This window comes from Pempheris klunzingeri, chromosome 8 (assembly GCF_042242105.1).
Source record: "Pempheris klunzingeri isolate RE-2024b chromosome 8, fPemKlu1.hap1, whole genome shotgun sequence".
Taxonomy (NCBI): Eukaryota; Metazoa; Chordata; class Actinopteri; order Acropomatiformes; family Pempheridae; genus Pempheris; species Pempheris klunzingeri.
Window position 1 is genome coordinate 18,329,489 of NC_092019.1, and position 19,759 is coordinate 18,349,247.

At 44.8% G+C, this 19,759-nt stretch overlaps 2 protein-coding genes across 2 annotated transcripts; both read left to right on the forward strand.

The window, feature by feature from the left end:
- The first annotated feature begins 585 nt into the window (after positions 1-585).
- On the forward strand, positions 586-5,176 carry tubb5 (tubulin, beta 5). The gene is made up of 5 exons (XM_070836058.1): positions 586-693; positions 3,256-3,364; positions 3,629-3,739; positions 3,840-4,084; positions 4,204-5,176. The coding sequence occupies exons 1-5, from the start codon at positions 637-639 to the stop codon at positions 5,014-5,016; spliced, it is 1,335 nt and encodes a 444-aa protein (XP_070692159.1). The 5' UTR covers positions 586-636; the 3' UTR covers positions 5,017-5,176.
- Positions 5,177-7,265: 2,089 nt separating this feature from the next.
- Positions 7,266-18,179, forward strand: mdc1 (mediator of DNA damage checkpoint 1). The gene is made up of 11 exons (XM_070836057.1): positions 7,266-7,401; positions 7,525-8,109; positions 8,196-8,274; positions 8,416-9,662; positions 11,029-11,091; positions 11,222-14,751; positions 15,248-15,385; positions 15,827-16,009; positions 16,163-16,288; positions 16,914-17,024; positions 17,138-18,179. The coding sequence occupies exons 1-11, from the start codon at positions 7,266-7,268 to the stop codon at positions 17,339-17,341; spliced, it is 6,402 nt and encodes a 2,133-aa protein (XP_070692158.1). The 3' UTR covers positions 17,342-18,179.
- Positions 18,180-19,759: the final 1,580 nt, after the last annotated feature.

Here is a 19,759-nt window from a genome sequence, read left to right on the forward strand (position 1 = left end):
GTTAGACAGACTGAGGACCAAAATAGTTCCTCAAATGATTATCGGGATCATGTAGTATCATGTGGGTTTTTTTTAAAAAGCCACAGAAGAGCCACTACATGGACCTAGTGATGAGACCCCAGATGTTTTGAAACAGGCCTACTGCCAAAGGGACACTGAGGGGAAGGGCTTGAGCTGACTGACTCCATCTTGTCTAAGAAACTGTGATTTCTGCCATCTGTCTGCTCTGCAGGGAGTGTTTAGGCTACAGTGAGGAGAGTGATTTTAAACTGCTGACTGATTTTTCTCCTCTGATATCTGAAAGATAAGACAACTGCAATGCATCTTATTGTGTGTTTCTGGAAACCAGCTGCAGAAAGTCTCCTCAATCTCTATATCCAATTTCCCCACCCTGGTCTGCAGCAGCGCCCCTCCTCATCCTCCTCACCCCGGCCCTGGGTCAGTCGTCTCAGCCAATCCCCGTCCGCGGCAGCTGGGTCCGGGTGTAGCCCCGCCCGCTGCCCGGCCCCAGCCTCGTTCTGGAAGCGCTCCAGCATTATAAAGGCTTTGTCCGGCGCTTCTCCGTAAGTCTGCGGTCGGTCTCCGCGTCTGTGAACAAACTCTCCTGCTCGCCGTTGTGAAACTTTCTCATCCACAATGAGGGAAATCGTGCACATCCAGGCCGGCCAGTGCGGTAACCAGATTGGTGCCAAGGTAAGGAAATATAGTCACTGAGAATATCTTTATTCCTTTATGAAATTACGTGATGAAAACGCCCCGAGCTCATTTTGCAGGACATATTTATTTATCATATTTTTCTTAAGTATTTATGCAGCTGATTGTTGGATTATGTGAGAAGACAAAGGAGTCCTTTTGTCTCTTTGTGCATTCATAAAAACTACTCATCTCATATATATCACATCTTTGTGCGTGTAAACACACCATTGATCAGAAAATATCCCTCACAGATGATTAAACCCCACTGTTGGTGTTTCTTTTGTGCTTTTCTGTCTGAATCTTGTGCACTGCGGTAACTGGTGGGTGGGTGTGGAGCAGCGGACCGTGCTTGGTCGCCCTGAAATAACGATATAACGGGGCTCTTGTGTCTCGACGGGTTTTGTTCACACAACACCGGGCGTGTCTGCGTCTCAGCTGCGAGCATCCAGCTGACCTCAAGACATTGTCTGACGAAAAGGGAAGAAAAAAAAATCAGTCTATTCTTCACTTGTCAGAGCCCCTCAGTCAGTGCACTCCGCACTCCTCTGGTTTCTTTGTCTTGCACAGGCAGATATGGCTGCTATGTCAGACAATGAGTGGGAGCTGGGATGGGAGGCCTACTTATCCCCCCCCAAATGACAGATGGATCAATATCCCATATTGATTAGATTTTATTTCTGTGGGCTCTGGATGCAGACTGCTGTTTCAGCTGGTGAGGAAGCAGGGGGGGCTGTGGAAAGGGTGTGGCATAGACATTTGGCTAAGAAAGAATTGTTCCTTTTTATGATAAATGCACTTTCTGAGAGACAACAACAGCGCTTTTTGCAATGAAATACACTCATGTGCCTGATTTTGTCAGTTTATATATGATCTTAATGCATATCAACACTATAGTCTGCTCCTAACTGGGTCCTGCAGTCTGCCTCCCCAGTGCAATACATCATCCACCCAGTCTTACAGCAACAATTGCAGTCTGCTACACTTCATGTCTTCTTGGCCCATTATTATCTAAATTGCCTCATTTGCTTCATAACTAATGCTTTGCTACAGACAGCATATGTTTAAGCGAGACCTCTCAAACACACACAGGAATGCTGTCCTGGCATTCAGATACAGTTTTTGAGGCCGCATTAACAATGGCCCACATATCATGGGATACATTCATTATTGCAGTGATGCTCTGTCGACAGAGGTTTTAATGTCCTGTGAAGCAGGGCCCGTCTTTGTAATCAATGTCTTTCCTCTCCTAACCAAATTAGGGGTAGGGTGGGGGAGGAATGGAGGAAACAGCTGATGCACAGTGGGTGAAGTCACTGGGCTCTCAATTCATTCAATCTGCAATTGCTGCCATGGGAGTAGCTCTTCAGAATATATACACAGCATATTACCATTACAAACTTTTATTGGACTTTTTGAAATTATTTTTTTAATGCCAGCTACAGTAAATAATGCACAAATATGTACAATTGGAGTTAATGCAGTACATGTATATACGTCTCCCTATTTAAAGTCTGTAGTATGTTTTTTTCCTTTGTTGCCCAAAATGGTGTTAAAATAACTACTGGTGGCCTTGCAGGGAGGATCTCCATTTGTTTCCAGTCCCCCAGGACTCATTGACTCAGATGTCCAGTGGATATGATTGACAGAATTGCTGAAGGGTTACATTGTGGTGAATTAGGTCAGGGTGTGGCATTGCTTTCCTGCCTATTGTCCTCATTCTTTCACCATGATTATTTTCGGTCTTACTGATAGCCATCTATGGTGTATCACTGTCAAATATCTGTCACTTTCTCACTCTTTTGATTTTTATTCCTACCCTTTGTTCTTTTCTTTATCCTGCGTGGATCTCCCTCATATTAAGGTCACTTGGTCATTTTTGTTGTACATGGTCTTATTTAAATGTCATGATATGATACTTAGGCCACAGCTGACTCCCAATCTCTTAAGTACTGAGCTTCAATACAGCCCGCTTATCCAGATTACTCTAAATCCTCCTATTGCTGCTGTTAGCAGAAAATCAGAGGCTGTATGACAATAAAAAAAAACCTGAGTTGGAAGATATCACAAAAATATCTGCATGCAATGGCTGACTGTGTATGCAACGCAGTCACACCCGCTCTTGGGATTTAATGGATACACACACTGAGTGTGGTCTTTAAAGAGTGAGCAAGATGTGAATACAAATGTGAAGACAATGAGCGTCTTCAGTGTTGTGGGACAGCCTGCAAATGGTGTTTATTCCCAGTTTTGCTGGTGGGATGATCTGTAGTCCCTTTGTGCTCCCTCCTTTGCATTTTACATCTAAAGAAACGGCATTCTGCTAAGTCATCAGTTGATGACTATGGAAATATTAACAGCTGCATTGTATTAAATGGGTCAGATATGGCTTGGTGTAACTGGAAAAATCCTGTCATTTTCATCAGAATCCAGAAATGCGATCCTACTGCTGTTTTCCTCGTTTAAAGTCCCCACTCCCATAAACCGCATTTTGCTAATAGATTGAAGCATACTTTCTTTGCAACTTACTGTCATGTGATACCTTCCATTTTGTGTCTGCAGTTCTGGGAAGTTATCAGCGATGAGCACGGCATTGATCCAACAGGGACTTACCACGGAGACAGCGACCTGCAGCTGGACAGGATCAGCGTCTACTACAACGAGGCCACAGGTTAGCAGAGTTCCTGCCAGCTGATCTGAACATAACTATAGAGTATATTATGTGGACAGAAATTAAGCTTTGCCATTTCATTCTAAAGTATGACTTAAGACATGCTATTACTTTCTCAGGTTCCCTGTTATGCGCGGATTTACTCACATTTCATATCCTGTGTAACGTCCAAGACTGTGGTTTGCTTTACTGAGTAGGTATGTTTTCTCTCCTCTTCTCCCCCTCTCTGTCCCTCCATCTTCTCTCATTCTCTTTCATGCGAAGGAGGTAAATATGTACCTCGCGCCATCTTGGTGGACTTGGAGCCTGGCACCATGGACTCTGTGAGGTCTGGACCCTTTGGGCAAATCTTCAGACCAGATAATTTTGTGTTTGGTGGGTAGAATAAGGAAAATAAACAAACTTACTTAATGATTTAAACCCTTTTATGAACAGGGGGACAGACAGGCTCAGTGTGTCCTTCCTTCCCCTCCAGGTCAGAGCGGTGCAGGAAACAACTGGGCCAAAGGTCACTACACAGAAGGAGCTGAGTTGGTGGACTCGGTCCTGGATGTGGTCCGCAAAGAGTCAGAGAGCTGTGACTGCCTGCAGGGCTTCCAGCTCACCCACTCTCTTGGTGGTGGAACTGGGTCCGGTATGGGAACCCTGCTCATCAGCAAGATCCGCGAGGAGTACCCCGACCGTATCATGAACACCTTCAGTGTGGTGCCTTCCCCCAAGGTAACATACCCATGTGATAGAGCATGAGAATTTTGAGTTTTATTTTTAGTTTATCTTGCCTTAGGGTTTCTCCTTTGAGATCATGAGGCTGAAGAACTCTGTGTGTTTTCTGTCCTCAGGTGTCTGACACAGTGGTTGAGCCTTACAATGCCACCCTGTCAGTCCACCAGCTTGTAGAAAACACAGATGAAACCTACTGCATTGACAACGAGGCCCTGTACGACATCTGCTTCCGCACTCTGAAACTGACCACACCCACCTACGGAGACCTTAACCACCTTGTGTCCGCCACTATGAGTGGGGTCACCACCTGCCTGCGCTTCCCCGGTCAGCTCAACGCCGATCTCCGCAAACTGGCTGTCAACATGGTGCCTTTCCCCCGTTTGCACTTCTTCATGCCTGGATTCGCTCCCCTGACCAGCAGAGGCAGCCAGCAGTACAGAGCCCTCACAGTTCCTGAGCTCACCCAGCAGGTGTTTGATGCGAAGAATATGATGGCTGCATGCGACCCACGCCACGGCCGCTACCTGACCGTTGCCGCCGTGTTCCGTGGGCGCATGTCCATGAAGGAAGTTGACGAGCAGATGCTCAACGTCCAGAACAAGAACAGCAGCTACTTCGTCGAATGGATCCCCAACAACGTTAAGACCGCCGTCTGTGACATTCCACCCCGTGGCCTCAAGATGGCCGTCACTTTCATCGGCAACAGCACAGCCATCCAGGAGCTGTTCAAGCGCATCTCAGAGCAGTTCACAGCCATGTTCCGTCGTAAGGCCTTCTTGCATTGGTACACAGGTGAAGGTATGGATGAGATGGAGTTCACTGAAGCAGAGAGCAACATGAATGATCTGGTGTCTGAGTACCAGCAGTACCAGGATGCCACTGCTGAGGAAGAGGGTGAATTTGAGGAGGAGGCTGAAGACGACGCTTGAAGATGAAGATGTGAAGGTCAAGACAACAATGCCAAAACGAATAATAATCAAAACGGAACAACCTTATAAGTAACCAAGGAACAAACCCAGTCACTGAGCATTGCTAGAATCAAACTTTAGCATACTTTAGATATACCTTGTGATTTACTGGAAATAAAGTGTCACATGAAAACTGATTGCCTTTTGTTAATGCTTTCATTTATATGACTCTTATTTGTCTGAAACATTAACTACAACTCAGCCATTCAATTTCAGTCACATTTCAAAACCATGTAATTACCAAAGGGGATTTCCAGAGATGGATGAATGTTAATTCTGAGGTCAGCAGGATCTGTAGAAGAGGATACTGATGCATCCATGTGCTGTTTCCTGCAGCTATGAAATATAGCTCTGCCATTTAATTTTGTTATGCATGGATAAGTAAGTTTAATGTCTGTTCAATGAGCATTAACTTAAGTAAACTCAAGGAACTCTAGTGCAAACATGCAGTAAATATAGTTACCAGATATTGCATGACTCTTTAGTGAGGTGTAATATCCAGAGTTGTCCACTCTAATTGTTGGAATAGTAACTAGCACATGACTATTTTGCAACATGATAGTCAGACCAAGTCTCTGCGCCAAGCCACATTCCACAACTATGAGTCAAACCTAAGAACGCGTGCGTTGCACCCTTGATGATCCAATTATAAAATTCAAGAAAGTGGAAATGCATGTGTTGGTTGAGTAAAATATAATTACACAAATTCAGACAAACCAATAATGCAGCATCTACTTAATTTTTTTGAGACTCAGTAAGTTTTATGGGTTTATTGTAAGGTTTTAAATTAGAATTCCTGTGGAGAACACATAGAGATGCAGGTGCACTGAATGACATTAAGTACTGTAGTTGTGCAGTACTGTTGCTGGTGCCCATTGCCATGAGGGCTTAACCTGCACTGGGGACTCCAGGGCAAAAATGAGCAACTACCCATGGCTGTGTTAATTTATGCATGTTAATTTAAGCCTTCTTAGACATGGAACCTCTTTAAGAAAAGGCCTAAGGGTTTAGATGATAAAATGGTTCCCACCTGAAGGCCCCAATGTCAGGTTATATTGTCTGTGGCCCCTGGAGTTCTGGGGAACCAGAGCAGTAGTCTTACCCTGTGCCAAGGATATATAAATAGAAAATGAAGCTGTATCTAAACTATGCTAAAGAGTGGAATCTCTGAACACACTTCACTAAGTAAGCTACTTGCAATGCTACTTAATTTTGTCCCTATATATGTACCATATACAAAGCTGTGTACATTATGGAGATAGAAAATATCACTCAATAGACTTTGTTTGTTTGGACCCTTTAAGATACGCGTGTGCAGCGCGAAAAATGTGTGAGCTTCCGGGATTCTTGGTCCAATCAGAGGCATTCTAAGCAAGACAGACTGAGAATGTCCAATAGCAGTAGATTACAGTATGATTGACAGGTATGTTGGCCAATCGCTTCATGTTAGAACGTCTTTTGAGGCCGTGAGCACTTCTTCCCAGGATATGCACGGTAGTATACATGTTTAGTTATCTCCATCGAGCAAGGCAAGTCGTGTGAAGGTGGGTATTTAGAATACTACCTTTTCTGTTGAAGAAAAAACACGTCAACACAAAATCCTATTGCACCCACATTTGCACATTTTCATATGAGCGTAGTTTTACCATGCAGTTGGCTGAAATTCAAGTCAAGCTACTCGTGTAATCGCTGAAACTTCCATAACTTGGAAAATCAATGAAATTGTCACTCTTAAAAGTAGAAGCTAACAACGTTTAAACTGAGAACATTATTTGTTACTTAATGACCATAAAGATGACATGATACAACGAGTAGTTAGTTTAGGTTTGGTGTAGCATGAAATCATGATGATAACCAAAAACAGCGGTTAATGTTTTCTTCCGATTCGTTTTCCGTTTTCTTATTGATGCTGACCGGAAGTGGGATTCTGACAGTCATGCTCATATGCGTTCAATAAAACCCGTATCAGCGTTGCTTAACGCTGTTTAGATCCCTTGCTGCAAACTGGTTGTGTCCAACAAAAAAGTAAAACCAAACAAACAATCAGTTAGCTACTAAGGCTAACGTTAGCCGCATGGAGTTGCCTAGCAACTTTTACTACCGGTGGTTATCGCAAACGTGTTATGAAGGCCAGTTAAATCTATCACTAATATTACAGGCTAAACAGACACTTATCTGTGTTAAAGCATAGCTTTGGTCCGGTGTGAGGAATGGATGCCACTCAGATGATCAGCGACTCCGTGTTGGATTCAGATGAAGACGAAAATGAAGAGGAGAATGAAAATGAGAGGGGGCGACCATTAGCTAAACTGTGCATCTTAAAGAATGAACACATCCCAGAGACAGGTGAGTGGCTGCTGCTGCTGTTCTTACTCCTATAGTTTCTTAATTTATGTGCAGGCTGCCTAACTAGCATGAACACGTCTTGCCACTGTATCTCTTATGATGAATGTCCTTTCTGTTACCCAGAGTTGCCCCTCTTCGTGGGAGATAATGTGCTGGGCCGTGACCCCAACACCTGCACCCTGCCCTTCCCAGCACCCTCAGTGTCCAAGCAGCATGCCACCATCTGCATCTCTGCCTACCGGAGAAGAGGTTGTCCAAGCGAAGTAGACATAGAGGCTTTAGTTTGGGACCTAGGGAGCATGAACGGGACCCGCAAGGGCCGCTTAAAGCTTACTCCTAATGTACGTTATGCCCTCAGTGAACGTGACACTTTGGTGGTGGCGGACATCCCATGTCATTATGTCAGCTGTGCTGTAGACACAGTCTCCTCTCAGAGGGACATGAGGACTCCTGTGAGGAGAGGTTCAGGGGTAAAGGCCAGGTTGCCAGATGCCTCAGGAGAAAAGGGAGGTGACACAAGCTCTGGCAGCAAGAAATGTGTCAACGGAGGTACAAAGGCAGGGGTGTCAAGGAAGACTCCTGTCAGGGCCAGTTTTCTGTCCTTAGAGCAAACACCAACCCAGCCACAGGGGACCCTGGTTCCAGAATCTGACTCGGACTCAGATGGAGAAAAGGGTGGAGGAGCAGACACAAGGCGCAAGGCTCCAGGTATATACATTATATAAATACATACAGATGTAAAGCCGTTTTTTGTATCTGATGTTTTACACATTCATCCTTATTATATTTTACAGTGTCCGATTCTGACTCTTATAAATCTAGTCCCACCTGTTCAACATTCTTGAGTCCCACAAACAAAATTGTCCCTGAAAGGTAAATGAGCAATATCTTATTTTGGAATTTTTACAAGAAAATTTACATTCATAACACCGGTATAACCAACCTTCAGTTTATTCCCTCTGTCTCTTGCACTGAATTAGAATGCTGGTCACAATGTTTGCCACTGTTTTACAGCGAGGATGAAAGTCCCATCACACCGTCCTGCTCCACTAAAAATAGGCCCCACAGACGTGTCAGCTTCAGCAAGGAGGATACAGACGTAGATGTGGGGCGACAGCAGCTGAAGGAAAAAAAGGCACATGTGATTGTGGATGACAGTGAAGAAAGAGCAGCACTGGAAGGGACAAAGTCTGAGGAAAGTGGACAGCATGTGCCAGTGAAACAGGAAAGCAATGTCAGTCTTACAAGAGAAGATGAATTGCCTGTATCTGCACCAGCAGTCTCCACAGATGCAATCCCAGCACTGAACATGGACAGTGACACTGACATGGAGGGAGAGGAGGACGGGATGACATCTGCGGATCCTGTGACCTTGACTAGAAACCAACAGGCTGATCAGCCACCAAACACTGCCCAGTTTCACATGGACAGTGATACAGACATTGATGAAGATGATGATGCCGATGATGCCTTAGACAAAGTTGCCAAATCTGCTGACAACACCAAACTACCTCATGTTGTTTCAGTTATTCAGCCAGAGGGCATCACCATGGACAGTGACACAGATGTTGATGATGATGATGACGCTGTATCAGGCACTACTACAAAAGCAAAACCCACATCGTGTCAGAGCAGACACACAGCTGACTCTGCTTCGTCAGTGCAGCTGAAAGATTTCCACCTAAACAGTGACACAGATGTTGACGAGGAAGAAGAAAGGGACTGTGGAACAAATAATGTGCGCTCTAAAATAGATGAAACTGCTACCAGAGTAGATGTCAGGACAGATGGACCTGAATCTGTCCCTGCTGCTCCTCGTAACCTGCATCTAGACAGTGACACAGACGATGAAGCTATTTCTGGCCCTTCCACCAGTGAACCCCCGATGGTGTCTGCTGTGACAGAGCCATGCACTACTGCAAACACACATGTTGATTTGGAAATTCTGTCTGACAGTGACACAGATTTGGAAGACAACTCTCCTCTTACTATATCTGTTGCTGTCACAGCACCGTCAGCTGCTCCTGGTACCACGACAGAAGCTCTTGAGCCAGATTCTGATGCAAACACAGATGTGGATGAATCCAGCCTGCCCCCTGTTGGGGATGGGGTCAGTCCAGCTGGCCTTAAAGTGGACAGTGACACGGACGTGGATCTGGGAGAGGCAGGTGAGGGCCAGATCCCGAGCCTGTGCAGAGAAAATACACCCGGGTTGCTGGTTCCCCTTTTGCAGCACTGCTCCACTCCTGTACAGTTATCAGGTAACCAATTCTCCAACTAAAGATTATTTTCATAATAGATTAATCTTTTTTTGTGTTGACTAACTAATTAATTGACTAATCGTTGTAGATCTACAGTTACACTCAAAATTATTCAACCCCCATTGAGGAATCTTATCAATAGCCTCCATCTCTCTAATATTCTGGGGTTTGTGTGCTACAACCGCCTTCTTCAAATGCACCAGAGATTTTCTAAGGGATTCAAGTCAGGCAACTTTTTCTGAAGCCAAGCCTTGGTTGACCTTGAGGTATGCTTGGGATCATTGTCCTGTTGGAAGATCCAGTGATGCCCAAGCTTCAGCTTCCTCACAGACAGCATGATGTTTTCTCCAAGGATTTCCTGATACTTGATTGAATCTGTCTTACCCTCCAAATGCCGCAGGTTTCTAGTGCCAGTAGAAGCACAGCAGCCCCAGAGCATCACTGAGTCACCGCCATGCTTCACTGTAGGCAGGGTGTTCTTTTCAGCGTATGCCTCATTCTTCCTCCTCCAGACATACCGCTGATCCATAGACCCCAAAAGTTCCCGTTTTGTTTCACAGCTCCACAGAACAGAATCCCAAAACTTCTGTGGCCAATTTATATGGTTTCAAGTAAATTGGAACTGACTTGTCATGTGCTTTTGGGTCAGTAGTGGTGTACGTCTTGGAGTTTGGGCATGGAGGCCTTTAGTGTTTAGTTTGCGCCTTAGTGTAGAAACTGAAACCTCAGTGCCTGCTGCCACCAAGTCTTGCTGCAGGTGTTTTTGGGCCACCTGCCTCCTCAGAAAGCCGTTGATAGCTTCCTCTTTCTGCATGTATACTTTTTCTTGTTTGTGCACGGCAATGATCTCCTCTCTTGTGCGAACAAACCCTTAGCCAGTTGGGGGTATTTGATGTGTTCTATCTCAAGTACACCTGATACCACTAATGAGGCCTTTGATGAGTTGCATCAGGTTTGCTTGAGACAACACCCGATTTGCAAATGAGTGCTCTTATGAGGGTTTCTATTCAGGGGGCTGAATAATTTTGAGACTACCGTAGTCACTACAAGTGTCATTTTGTGTTGAATTTGGAGAAACCACCAATATTAAAAAGAATATTAAAGAATTATCAAGTTACATATTCAGTTATTGTTACATCATATATTTTAGTGACAGAACAAACAAATGAGCAGTGGTCTCATTTTATTGCAAATTCTCAGATGTGGTAGCGTACCACAGAGATTCAAGGAAGGAGCAAAAATACATTGTAATAACAGCAATATGATATATAAGTTGTTTTATTTTGACACACAATTTGTAATATGAGACATAAGCATGTTTAAATTGTTGCTTAATTTTGTTATTTTCACTCTGTGATTGTTCCAGGAGGAGAAGTAGAAGATATGGACACTCAGGCTTTCCTCAGTCCCTCTCCAGGTCCATTTAGACGTAAGTAAATTACTTTTAACACAGTGAAATTGCACATAACTATTGTGTCAGACAGGGTGGGGGCATCAGAGAGGAAATATTTATTTCAATGTCATATAAATGTCTTTATTTTGTCCTCTCGGTCTCCCAGGTGCAGTAGCCCCAGCTGTGAGACCCAAAACTGTGTCTTCTTGCTCAGACAGCCAGGAGGATGAGTACTTTGTCGTGGCCGAGACTCAGTCCTTTGTCCTTCAGACCAGAGACAGCCAGGGCAACCCTCCACAGGACCACACCATGGACCCCACCCAGGCTTTCGGCCTTGAGTCCTCTGGTGATGAAAATGGCGAACAGTGCAGCAGAGGAAGGTCTTTCCAGCTGGGACTGTCTGACAGCAGCCACCTGCAGGCTCAGGCCCAAGCTCTAGCCATGGAGAGCACCCAAGCTTTTGTCTCAGTAGAGGGGGGTGTAAATCTGGAAGACACCCAAGCATATGCAGCCATCTCAAATGCAGACGGCGAGAATGATTCAAATGTGGAGGCGACACAGGCTTATGAAGAGGATGAGAAACCTGCTGGATGTTCAGTAATGTCTGAAGCGAAAGCTCAGGTAAATTTGGCCCTAGAAGCAACACAGGCATATATTTCAGAACCCTGCTGTGATTCAGATGATGAAACCGATGAAGATGAGCGAAAAAACACTGCCACTGCTGAGACTCAGCATTTTGACATTCCCACTTCATCAACTCTTGCCACGTCTGAAACCCAACCAATGTCTGCCTTTGAGGAGGAGGAGAGTTTGGATAAAGAAAATCCTCGCTCCTCTGTACTACAAGTGAAAGCCAGACCACAGAATGAAAGACAAAAGAGGGGAGAACATGGGGAGGCACCTCGACCTCAGGACAGGCACATTAGTGAAGCTCTATCCGTAGCGGAAACTCAGCCCATGCATACAAGTGACAATGAGGACACTGATGATGAAGACTTGATTCCAGGACCACGAAAAAGAAAAGCAAAGCCACTGCAGCTTGAAGAGGAGCAGACACAGCCCCTCACTAGCTCTGACTTATCACCTGTTGAAACCCAGCCCAAGCATGTCAATGTTGATGAAACTCAGCCCACAGCCACAAGTGGAAATGAGGAAAGTGACTTTGGGGACTCAAGTCCAGGTCCACGAAAAAGAAGAGAAAGAGAGCCACTAGAACCTGAAGAAGAGAAGACACAAACTCTCACAAACTCTGAGCTCTTTGCTGTTGAAACTCAGCCCGTGCATACAAGTGACAATGAGAACACTGATGATGAAGACTTGATTCCAGGGCCACGAAAGAGAAAAGCAAAGGTACTGCAGCATGAAGACGAGGAAACACAGCCCCTCACTAGTTCTGAAGTCTCTGCTGTTGAAACTCAGCCTTTGGTCACAGGTGAATATGAGGAAAGTGATGAAGAGGACTCAATTCTACGTCCCCGAAAAAGAAAAACAAAGGTATTGCAGATTGAAGATGAGGCAACACAGCCCCTCACTTGTTCTGAAGTCTCTGCTGTTGAAACTCAGCCTGTGGGCATGGGTGAAGATGAGGAAAGTGATGAAGAGGACTCTCTTCCAGGTCTGCGAAAAAGAAAAGCAAAGCCTCTGCAAATTCCAGATGAAGAGACACAATCGCTCACATATTCTGAGGCCTCCACTGGTGAGACTCAGCCCTTGGAAACAAAAGCTGGCTCACAGCCTCAGCGGGAGAAGGAGAGACAATCTGATGCTGGAACCAGTGGCATCACTGTTAGATGTAAAAGAGAGACAAGGGCAAGATTAGGAGACGAAGAGGAGCAGGCAGAGTGTTCTGAACTTCCCAAGAGACAGACAAGAGGTAAGAATAAAGCTCTGCCAACTACCAGAGGCAGGAGAGGAAAACAAAGGCCTTATGATGGTGACAGGGAGGAAGAGGAGGAGGTAGAGCAGGCTAAGCGAGCTAGAGGGAAAAAGCCTATTAGGCAACAGAAAGATGATGATGAAGAAGAAAGGCTCGAAACAGAAAGAAATGGACAAGAAAAATTAGAAAGGGAAAGAAAAGAGAAGGATGAACAGGAAAGATTACAGGCTGTGAATGCAGAAAGGTTAAAACTTGAGCAGGAGAGAGCAGAGAAAGAGAGATTAGAGAAGGAAAGAAAGGAACAAGAAGAGAAAAAAAGAGCGGACAGGGCACAAAAGGAAAAAGAACAATTGGAGAAGGAAGAAAAAGAGAGATTAGAGCGTGAAGAGGCAGAAAGACAAGAGAAGGAGAGATTGGAAAAAAAGAGAATAGAAAAGGAAAGAAAGGAACAGCAAGAAAAGGAAAGACTGGAGACGGCAAAGAGGGAACTACAAGAGAGGGAGAGGAAGGAGGAACAAGAACACCAAGCAAGACTGGAGAGGGAAGAAAGAGAAAGATTGGAGAAAGAAAAAGAAGAAAAGGAGGCTAAAGAAAAACAAATAAAAGAACAAGAAAACAAGTATGTGGAAAACGAGCCCAAAGCACCCGCGAGAGGCCGAAGAGCACCCAGAAGAACAAATGCTGCCTTGAGCACAACGCAGCCGGAAGGAGACTCAACCATATCAACCAATGATGACGTCCCAGCAAGGAGAACCAGATCTCGCTCAAACTCTTCCAACTCTGTCAGCTCAGAGAGGTCTGCTTCGAGCATTAACAGCCAGGAGAGCAGGGGGAGAGGCCGAGGAAGAGGAGCAAAGAGGGCCAGTGAGCCGCCCCAGGCAGCCATCGCCAGAGGCAGCAACAGGAGGAGGACGGTGGCTGCGGAGCCAACAGAGCAGTACGCTGCTGATATTCCTCCTCAGGGTGTCCTTTCCAGGTCTAGCTCCACCAACTCCCTCTCTAACTCTGAGATTTCTAATTGCAGCTTGAGCTCTCAGGGCCGAGGAAGAGGAAGCAGGCAGCGGGGAAGAGGGAGAGGGAGAAAAACGGAGGCAAAGCCAGACTCCGTCCTTCCTGACGTTACTCAGAGTGATCAGAATTCAGCTCCCAAGCCTACAACCAGAGGCAGGAAAGCAACCTCTAATGAGGTTCCCCATGAAGATGATAAAGAGAAGGCTGACACTCAGCAGGCTAGTACCACAAGGGGGCGACGGCAAGCCAATCTAAATGACTCTGAACCTGCAGCTGCAAATAAGGAAGACCTTTCCAAAGAGGAGGAAGGGTGTGCCAATGGAGAATCACTTTTGCCTGAAAGGAATGTCAGGGGCAGAGGTCAAAAAGCAGCAAAGAGGGAGACTGTGGAGCCACCAGTAGCTCCTGCAGCCAGTGATGGAGATGAGGCTAAAGAGAAAAGAAAAGGAAGAAAAAGGGAGTTGGAGGCAAATACAGAGGATGGTCCCAGCAGTAGCTCCAAAATGCCCAAAGGGAAGGAGAGAGCTCAAACAACAGGGGAGGCAGAGGACGAAGCAAAAGGCGAAACAAAAGATGAGATTCCTGTCCAAGCTAAGAGAAGAGGTAGAGCATCCAGCGCTCAAGCAAAGACGAGTGCAAAAGATTCCTCCACTGAAGTGGAGGTTAAAGAGGAGAGTGAGACGGTGGAGCAGGAGACTGCTAAGAGGAGAGGCAGAGGTCGGCCATCAGCGGTCCCAAAAAAGAAGAAAGAGGAGCAGGAAGAAAATGGAAAGTCTGCTGATGAGGGTGCACATGTGGAGGCATCAGAGGTGATTTAATCAATTCACTTTTAAACATGCAATGGAAACGTTAAGATCTTAGGTGTTTTTTTTTTAAATTCAAATATAGATTACGGCTGGAACTCAAGTCAGGCCAAACAGAAAGCTGAGTTGTTTGTAATTAGTGTCCAGGAACTTGTGTCCTTGGAAAGGAAGGCTTTTATGTTGGCCAAAGGCCCTGGTGCATTTCCCTTTATGAGTCAGCCTTTTCAACCATCATAATGCACTGCAATCAACATCAGGGACCATGTAGGTCTCCCCCACTCTCTCAGAGTAGTCTGACCTGCTCTGCTTCACCATTAATACACTAATGAATGAAGTGGGTTAATGGTCACACAGTCACTTCCCACTCTTTCATTTTGAGATCTTTGCTCTCTTGACTTCCTCAACACTCCTCGTGTGTGTTTCATGGTTCGTCCTTGTCTGTCATGATTCTCACACTGTTTTGGATCTTCTCTCTTCACCCCCCACGTCTCCCATCTAACAGCCCCAGACTCCAACCAGCAGTGTATCCCGGAAGCGACCGGCTCCTGTGGACTCCTCGCCTGTGGCAAAGACCCCCCGCTCCTCCGCTGTTTCCCCGGCAGCCAGTGGTCGAGTACGGGCCGCCGGCCATGCCTACAAGGTTTTGAATGTCTTTGTGAACATGTGGTCATATTTGACATAAGAAATTATGTGCAAGATGGAAATTTGACATTAATGACAAACACACTTTAAGGGTGCATTACACAACAATGATAATTACTGATTCAGTAAAAAACCTCAGGTTACACCAAATGCTTGGTTCTCCTCTAAGCAGACTGTTTTGTTTTCCATTAGGAATGAGATTTTAATTTGAAAAAACTACAGAAAATTGGACCAAAATGTTTGAATGCTTGATGAAATGCATAACAATGCTATACGTTGCTTACAATTGTTTCAATGCCTCCATTTTCCCAACTTTTAACCTTGTAGGATGACAGAAATCTGTTCAATAAGCCCCTTGTGAATTAAAGTGGCTTTTGAGTAAGCAAAAAACAGAATTTTGAGACTTCTGAACATCTCAGTGTTTCTGTCATTCCCTCAGGTACTGTTCACAGGCGTGGTGGACGAAGCCGGGGAGAGAGTGTTGGCTCGTTTAGGAGGCAGCATGGCTAAAGGTGTGGCAGACATGAACTGCCTGGTGACCGATAAGGTGCGCAGGACTGTCAAGTTTCTGTGCGCGGTGGCTAAAGGCGTCCCCATTGTCACCACACTCTGGCTTGAAAAGGTAAGTTGCTATATTAGCAGTTAAAACTGGCCCCAGGTCTCTCTCTCTCTCTCTCTCCCTGACAAATGGATGTGGATGTACACAAATACTGCACCGACATACAGAGATATACAGACACTGACTGCTCTGGTTGTCTGTCTCTCTGTGTTTCAGAGTGGTAAGGCTGGGAGCTTCCTGCCTCCTAACGCTTTTGTTGTGAAGGATCCAGAGCAGGAGAAGAAATTCAGCTTCTGCCTGCAGGAGTCCCTGAGGACTGCCAGCAGCCAGCTTCTCTTACAGGTACTCTTAACTCAGTCATACAATTTATATCTGCACTTATATTAGTGAGAGGTTGACTGAGAGTGCTATGGTGGTATTTCCCTTGACAGTTAGCTCAGGGGTGGTGGACAATGTTGGCAGGGAGGAATAGTGTTCCTGGAATCCAGAAATGTTTGTGTCAGAGTCATCCTCGGCCTATAAAAGGACATGAAATCCTTGACTTTTTACCCACAAGCTTTGATTTGAGCTCAGCCTCTTTGTAGTGGAACGCGTTCACATCTTTACAAGAACAGTGTGGATTGTTTACCATTACAGTGCAGCTTGTGGGAAGTAATTTGACATTTATTGTTAATGCACTGGTTATGTTTTATGGGCACTTGACGTAGGAAAGCAGGCAGTAATGTTTCCATTTCTGTTGTATACTCTTCCTACCCAGCACTGTTTCATCAAAGCTGCAAAGGGATAGCTTGCTGCCACATATTATGCTGATACTGGCTAAAATTAGGGAATAGTATACATGTGTAATACAAAATACAATTCCCACGAGCGTTGTATTGATTTGATGAAGCATTCTTGCAGAGATTTAAAAGCAAGAAAAATGTGTTGCCACATTGTGTACTGCATCTCTTCTTTCTCTTTCTCGTAGGGATATTGGATCCATGTCACAAAGTCAGTGAAGCCAGAGCCAGTTCAGATGAAAGACATAATTTCCTGCAGTGGAGCAACTTATCTCCCTAAGATGCCCTCTGCTCATAAGGTACCAGTCAGACTTAAAGCCTGACATAATATAAACATCACTTTGCGATGAGACATGAATGATGATTCAATAATCTGTAACCACGGCCCCTCTCCTTCCGTTGTCCCTCTCAGCCTCAGACAGTAGTGATTTCCTGCGAGGAGGACTGGCCGCTGTCTGGCCCGGCTCTCTCTGCGTCTCTCCCAGTCGTCACTGCTGAGTTCATCCTCACAGGGATCCTTCAGCAGAAAGTCGACTTTCAGACCCACGCACTCTCCGCTCCTATAAGCAATCTACAACCTGCAGGAGGCAGAGGAAGGGGCAGGAAGAAGACTTAGCACCTCTAGGGTTATACTGTAGGAATGTGAAAAAACTTCTTATATTTATAGTTGCAAAAGCTACAAGTGATGTTGCTGCTATGCAGGGTGGGAAATAATGACCTCTTAACCGTCCTTGTCATGTTCACCCTCATCCTCTCCTGTCTTTGTACAACGATTACAAGCAGAGCAGGAGTTAACACAGCCAAACTGCTACTGCTCTCTACGTGTGCTAAGTGCTTCATCTCAGTATGCCAGTTTTGCAGGTAACCAGCCTCCAAGTGTGAGTTATATGATCATGTTTGGATGGCGGAATAGGGAAAACAGTGGAGTCTGTTTTGAAATCGATCAGCTACGGTGGCCTGTGGATGGAAAAAAGCTTTTTTCCCTGTCCTGATAAGAAGTGCACAGTGGCTTTTTAGACCGAAGTAATCATGAAACTGTGCCTGTTGTTCTTCTGTCTCCATTAACCATCGCCACCCACTCCATTAAGGCTTCATCCAATCCTATTACCTCCAGCAAAGAGACACGATATAGGCACCTGAATGCTGATGCTGCTTCTACATCAATACCTTATAAGTGTTTGTCCTTGCCATACATTTACCTGTTGTGTGTTAATTTTATGACCACATGAACTCCCACTGTAAGTCTGTAAGCTTGCTGCGTCATTAGTGTTTTAAAGACAAACTCGTTAGCTTGTAACTGGGTTTGATTTTAGAACTATTGAATATCTAATATCTCAACACCAAGTTTGTATTTAGATAAAATCATGAGGCTTGTCTACATTACAATGAATACATAAATCTTTTCTATTATGTACAACGACTGGTATATGCTTGTTTATTTTTGCAACAGTATTAATTTACTTTATTATATACTAATAACATCTGTGTTTAAGCTTCAAGGTGTTGCTCTGTTAAGGAAAGTCACAATATTTGGCTGAAAGTGCCAACTGCCTTTTCTGTGGTCAAGTATGAACCTTCAAGCACAAAACAGACCGTTATTTTAATTTTTACTTTTCATTATTTATTTATTTTTTTCAGGTCTTAAGACTGGGAGCCACTGGTATAGATTTTTACCAGAGAGGGATGTATTTTCAAATCTTTTAGCTGGAGGATTACTGAGACTCTTAGGTCTTAGTGAGAGTTGTGGCCTGAAATAAACATCCTTCACCAGACAGACCTGTTTGTATTTTAAGATTAAACGGTGATTAAAAAGTTAGATTATAGGGTTGATTCCTATTTGAAATGTACAGATCAGATTATACTTTTATTTCTGAGATTAGTTAACGCCTATGAAATAAATCCCAAACCAATCGACCAATAAAATTATTTAATTTTCTGGAAAATATGAAGAAAAACTTGACGTGATGATGGGAAACAACGAATCCATGTAATTCTGAACACATTATGATCCACTTTGGACACACTGTGTGCTTAACGCGTATCTTGGTGCTGAATCAGCGGCGACTTTCCCGTCTAACATCTCATTAAATGAACCCCCTCCCCTGTGCCGGATGACCGCAGGTGTGGTGTTGGGGGGGCGAAGGGCGGCCGGTGTTTCCCGACACGAGTCGAGCGTCTCCGAGAGAGAGAGCAGAGCCCGACATATTCTGAACATCTTCCAAATGTTGAGCCCGAGTCGTGAAGTGCTGCTCTTGAGGGGGGCGAGGTTGAAAGGGAGGGAGACGACGAGGGAGCAAACAGGCAGCATCCGCACACATTTTCACCTCTGAAAGCATCCCGACATCTCCTCTGACTGCACCGCAGCTCCAGCCGGCCAATTAGAGGAAGGTGAGCAGGTTTTCTTCCCCTAACATGCATGTGCGGGTGTGTGTGTGTGTGTGTGTGTGTGTCCTACATTTGACTGGTGCGTGACGGGTTAAATTCTGCAGTTTTTTGGTTGATGCGCTGATCGGCCATCCCGGCCCGGAGGTGACCGATCAGACTTGGAGCCGTGAGGTTTATCACCGGCTGCACATCTTCCTGTCATTGAAGAAAGGTGTGAAAATGCGTCCATCCCGTTTTCTGACTGAGCCGGCTTGGCTTTCACATTCATATTTCAAGGCTAATTTCGTTTATTCTGGTGGGATTCAAATGGTCAAAAATAGAAAGCAGGTTTATTTTTTATTTTTGGGATGTCAGATGATGTCAGATGTTTCTTATTGCCTTATATCTGTGCAAACAGCGTAAATGAGAACAGGCTAATTAGTCCACCTTAATAATTAAAACGTCAAAAATCCTAATTATTATTATCACCACTGCTACCATTACAATTACTATGATGGGAAAAAGTAGATTTCATTAATTCCAGTCTTATCTCTGTTTCCTAAAGCGACCTACTCTTCTTATAAGGAAGTCTTACGGTCTAATAGGCTGTACAGTTAACTCTTAAAAGCTTAAAATGATTCACTCTCTGAGAGGAGGCTCCAGCCTGAAG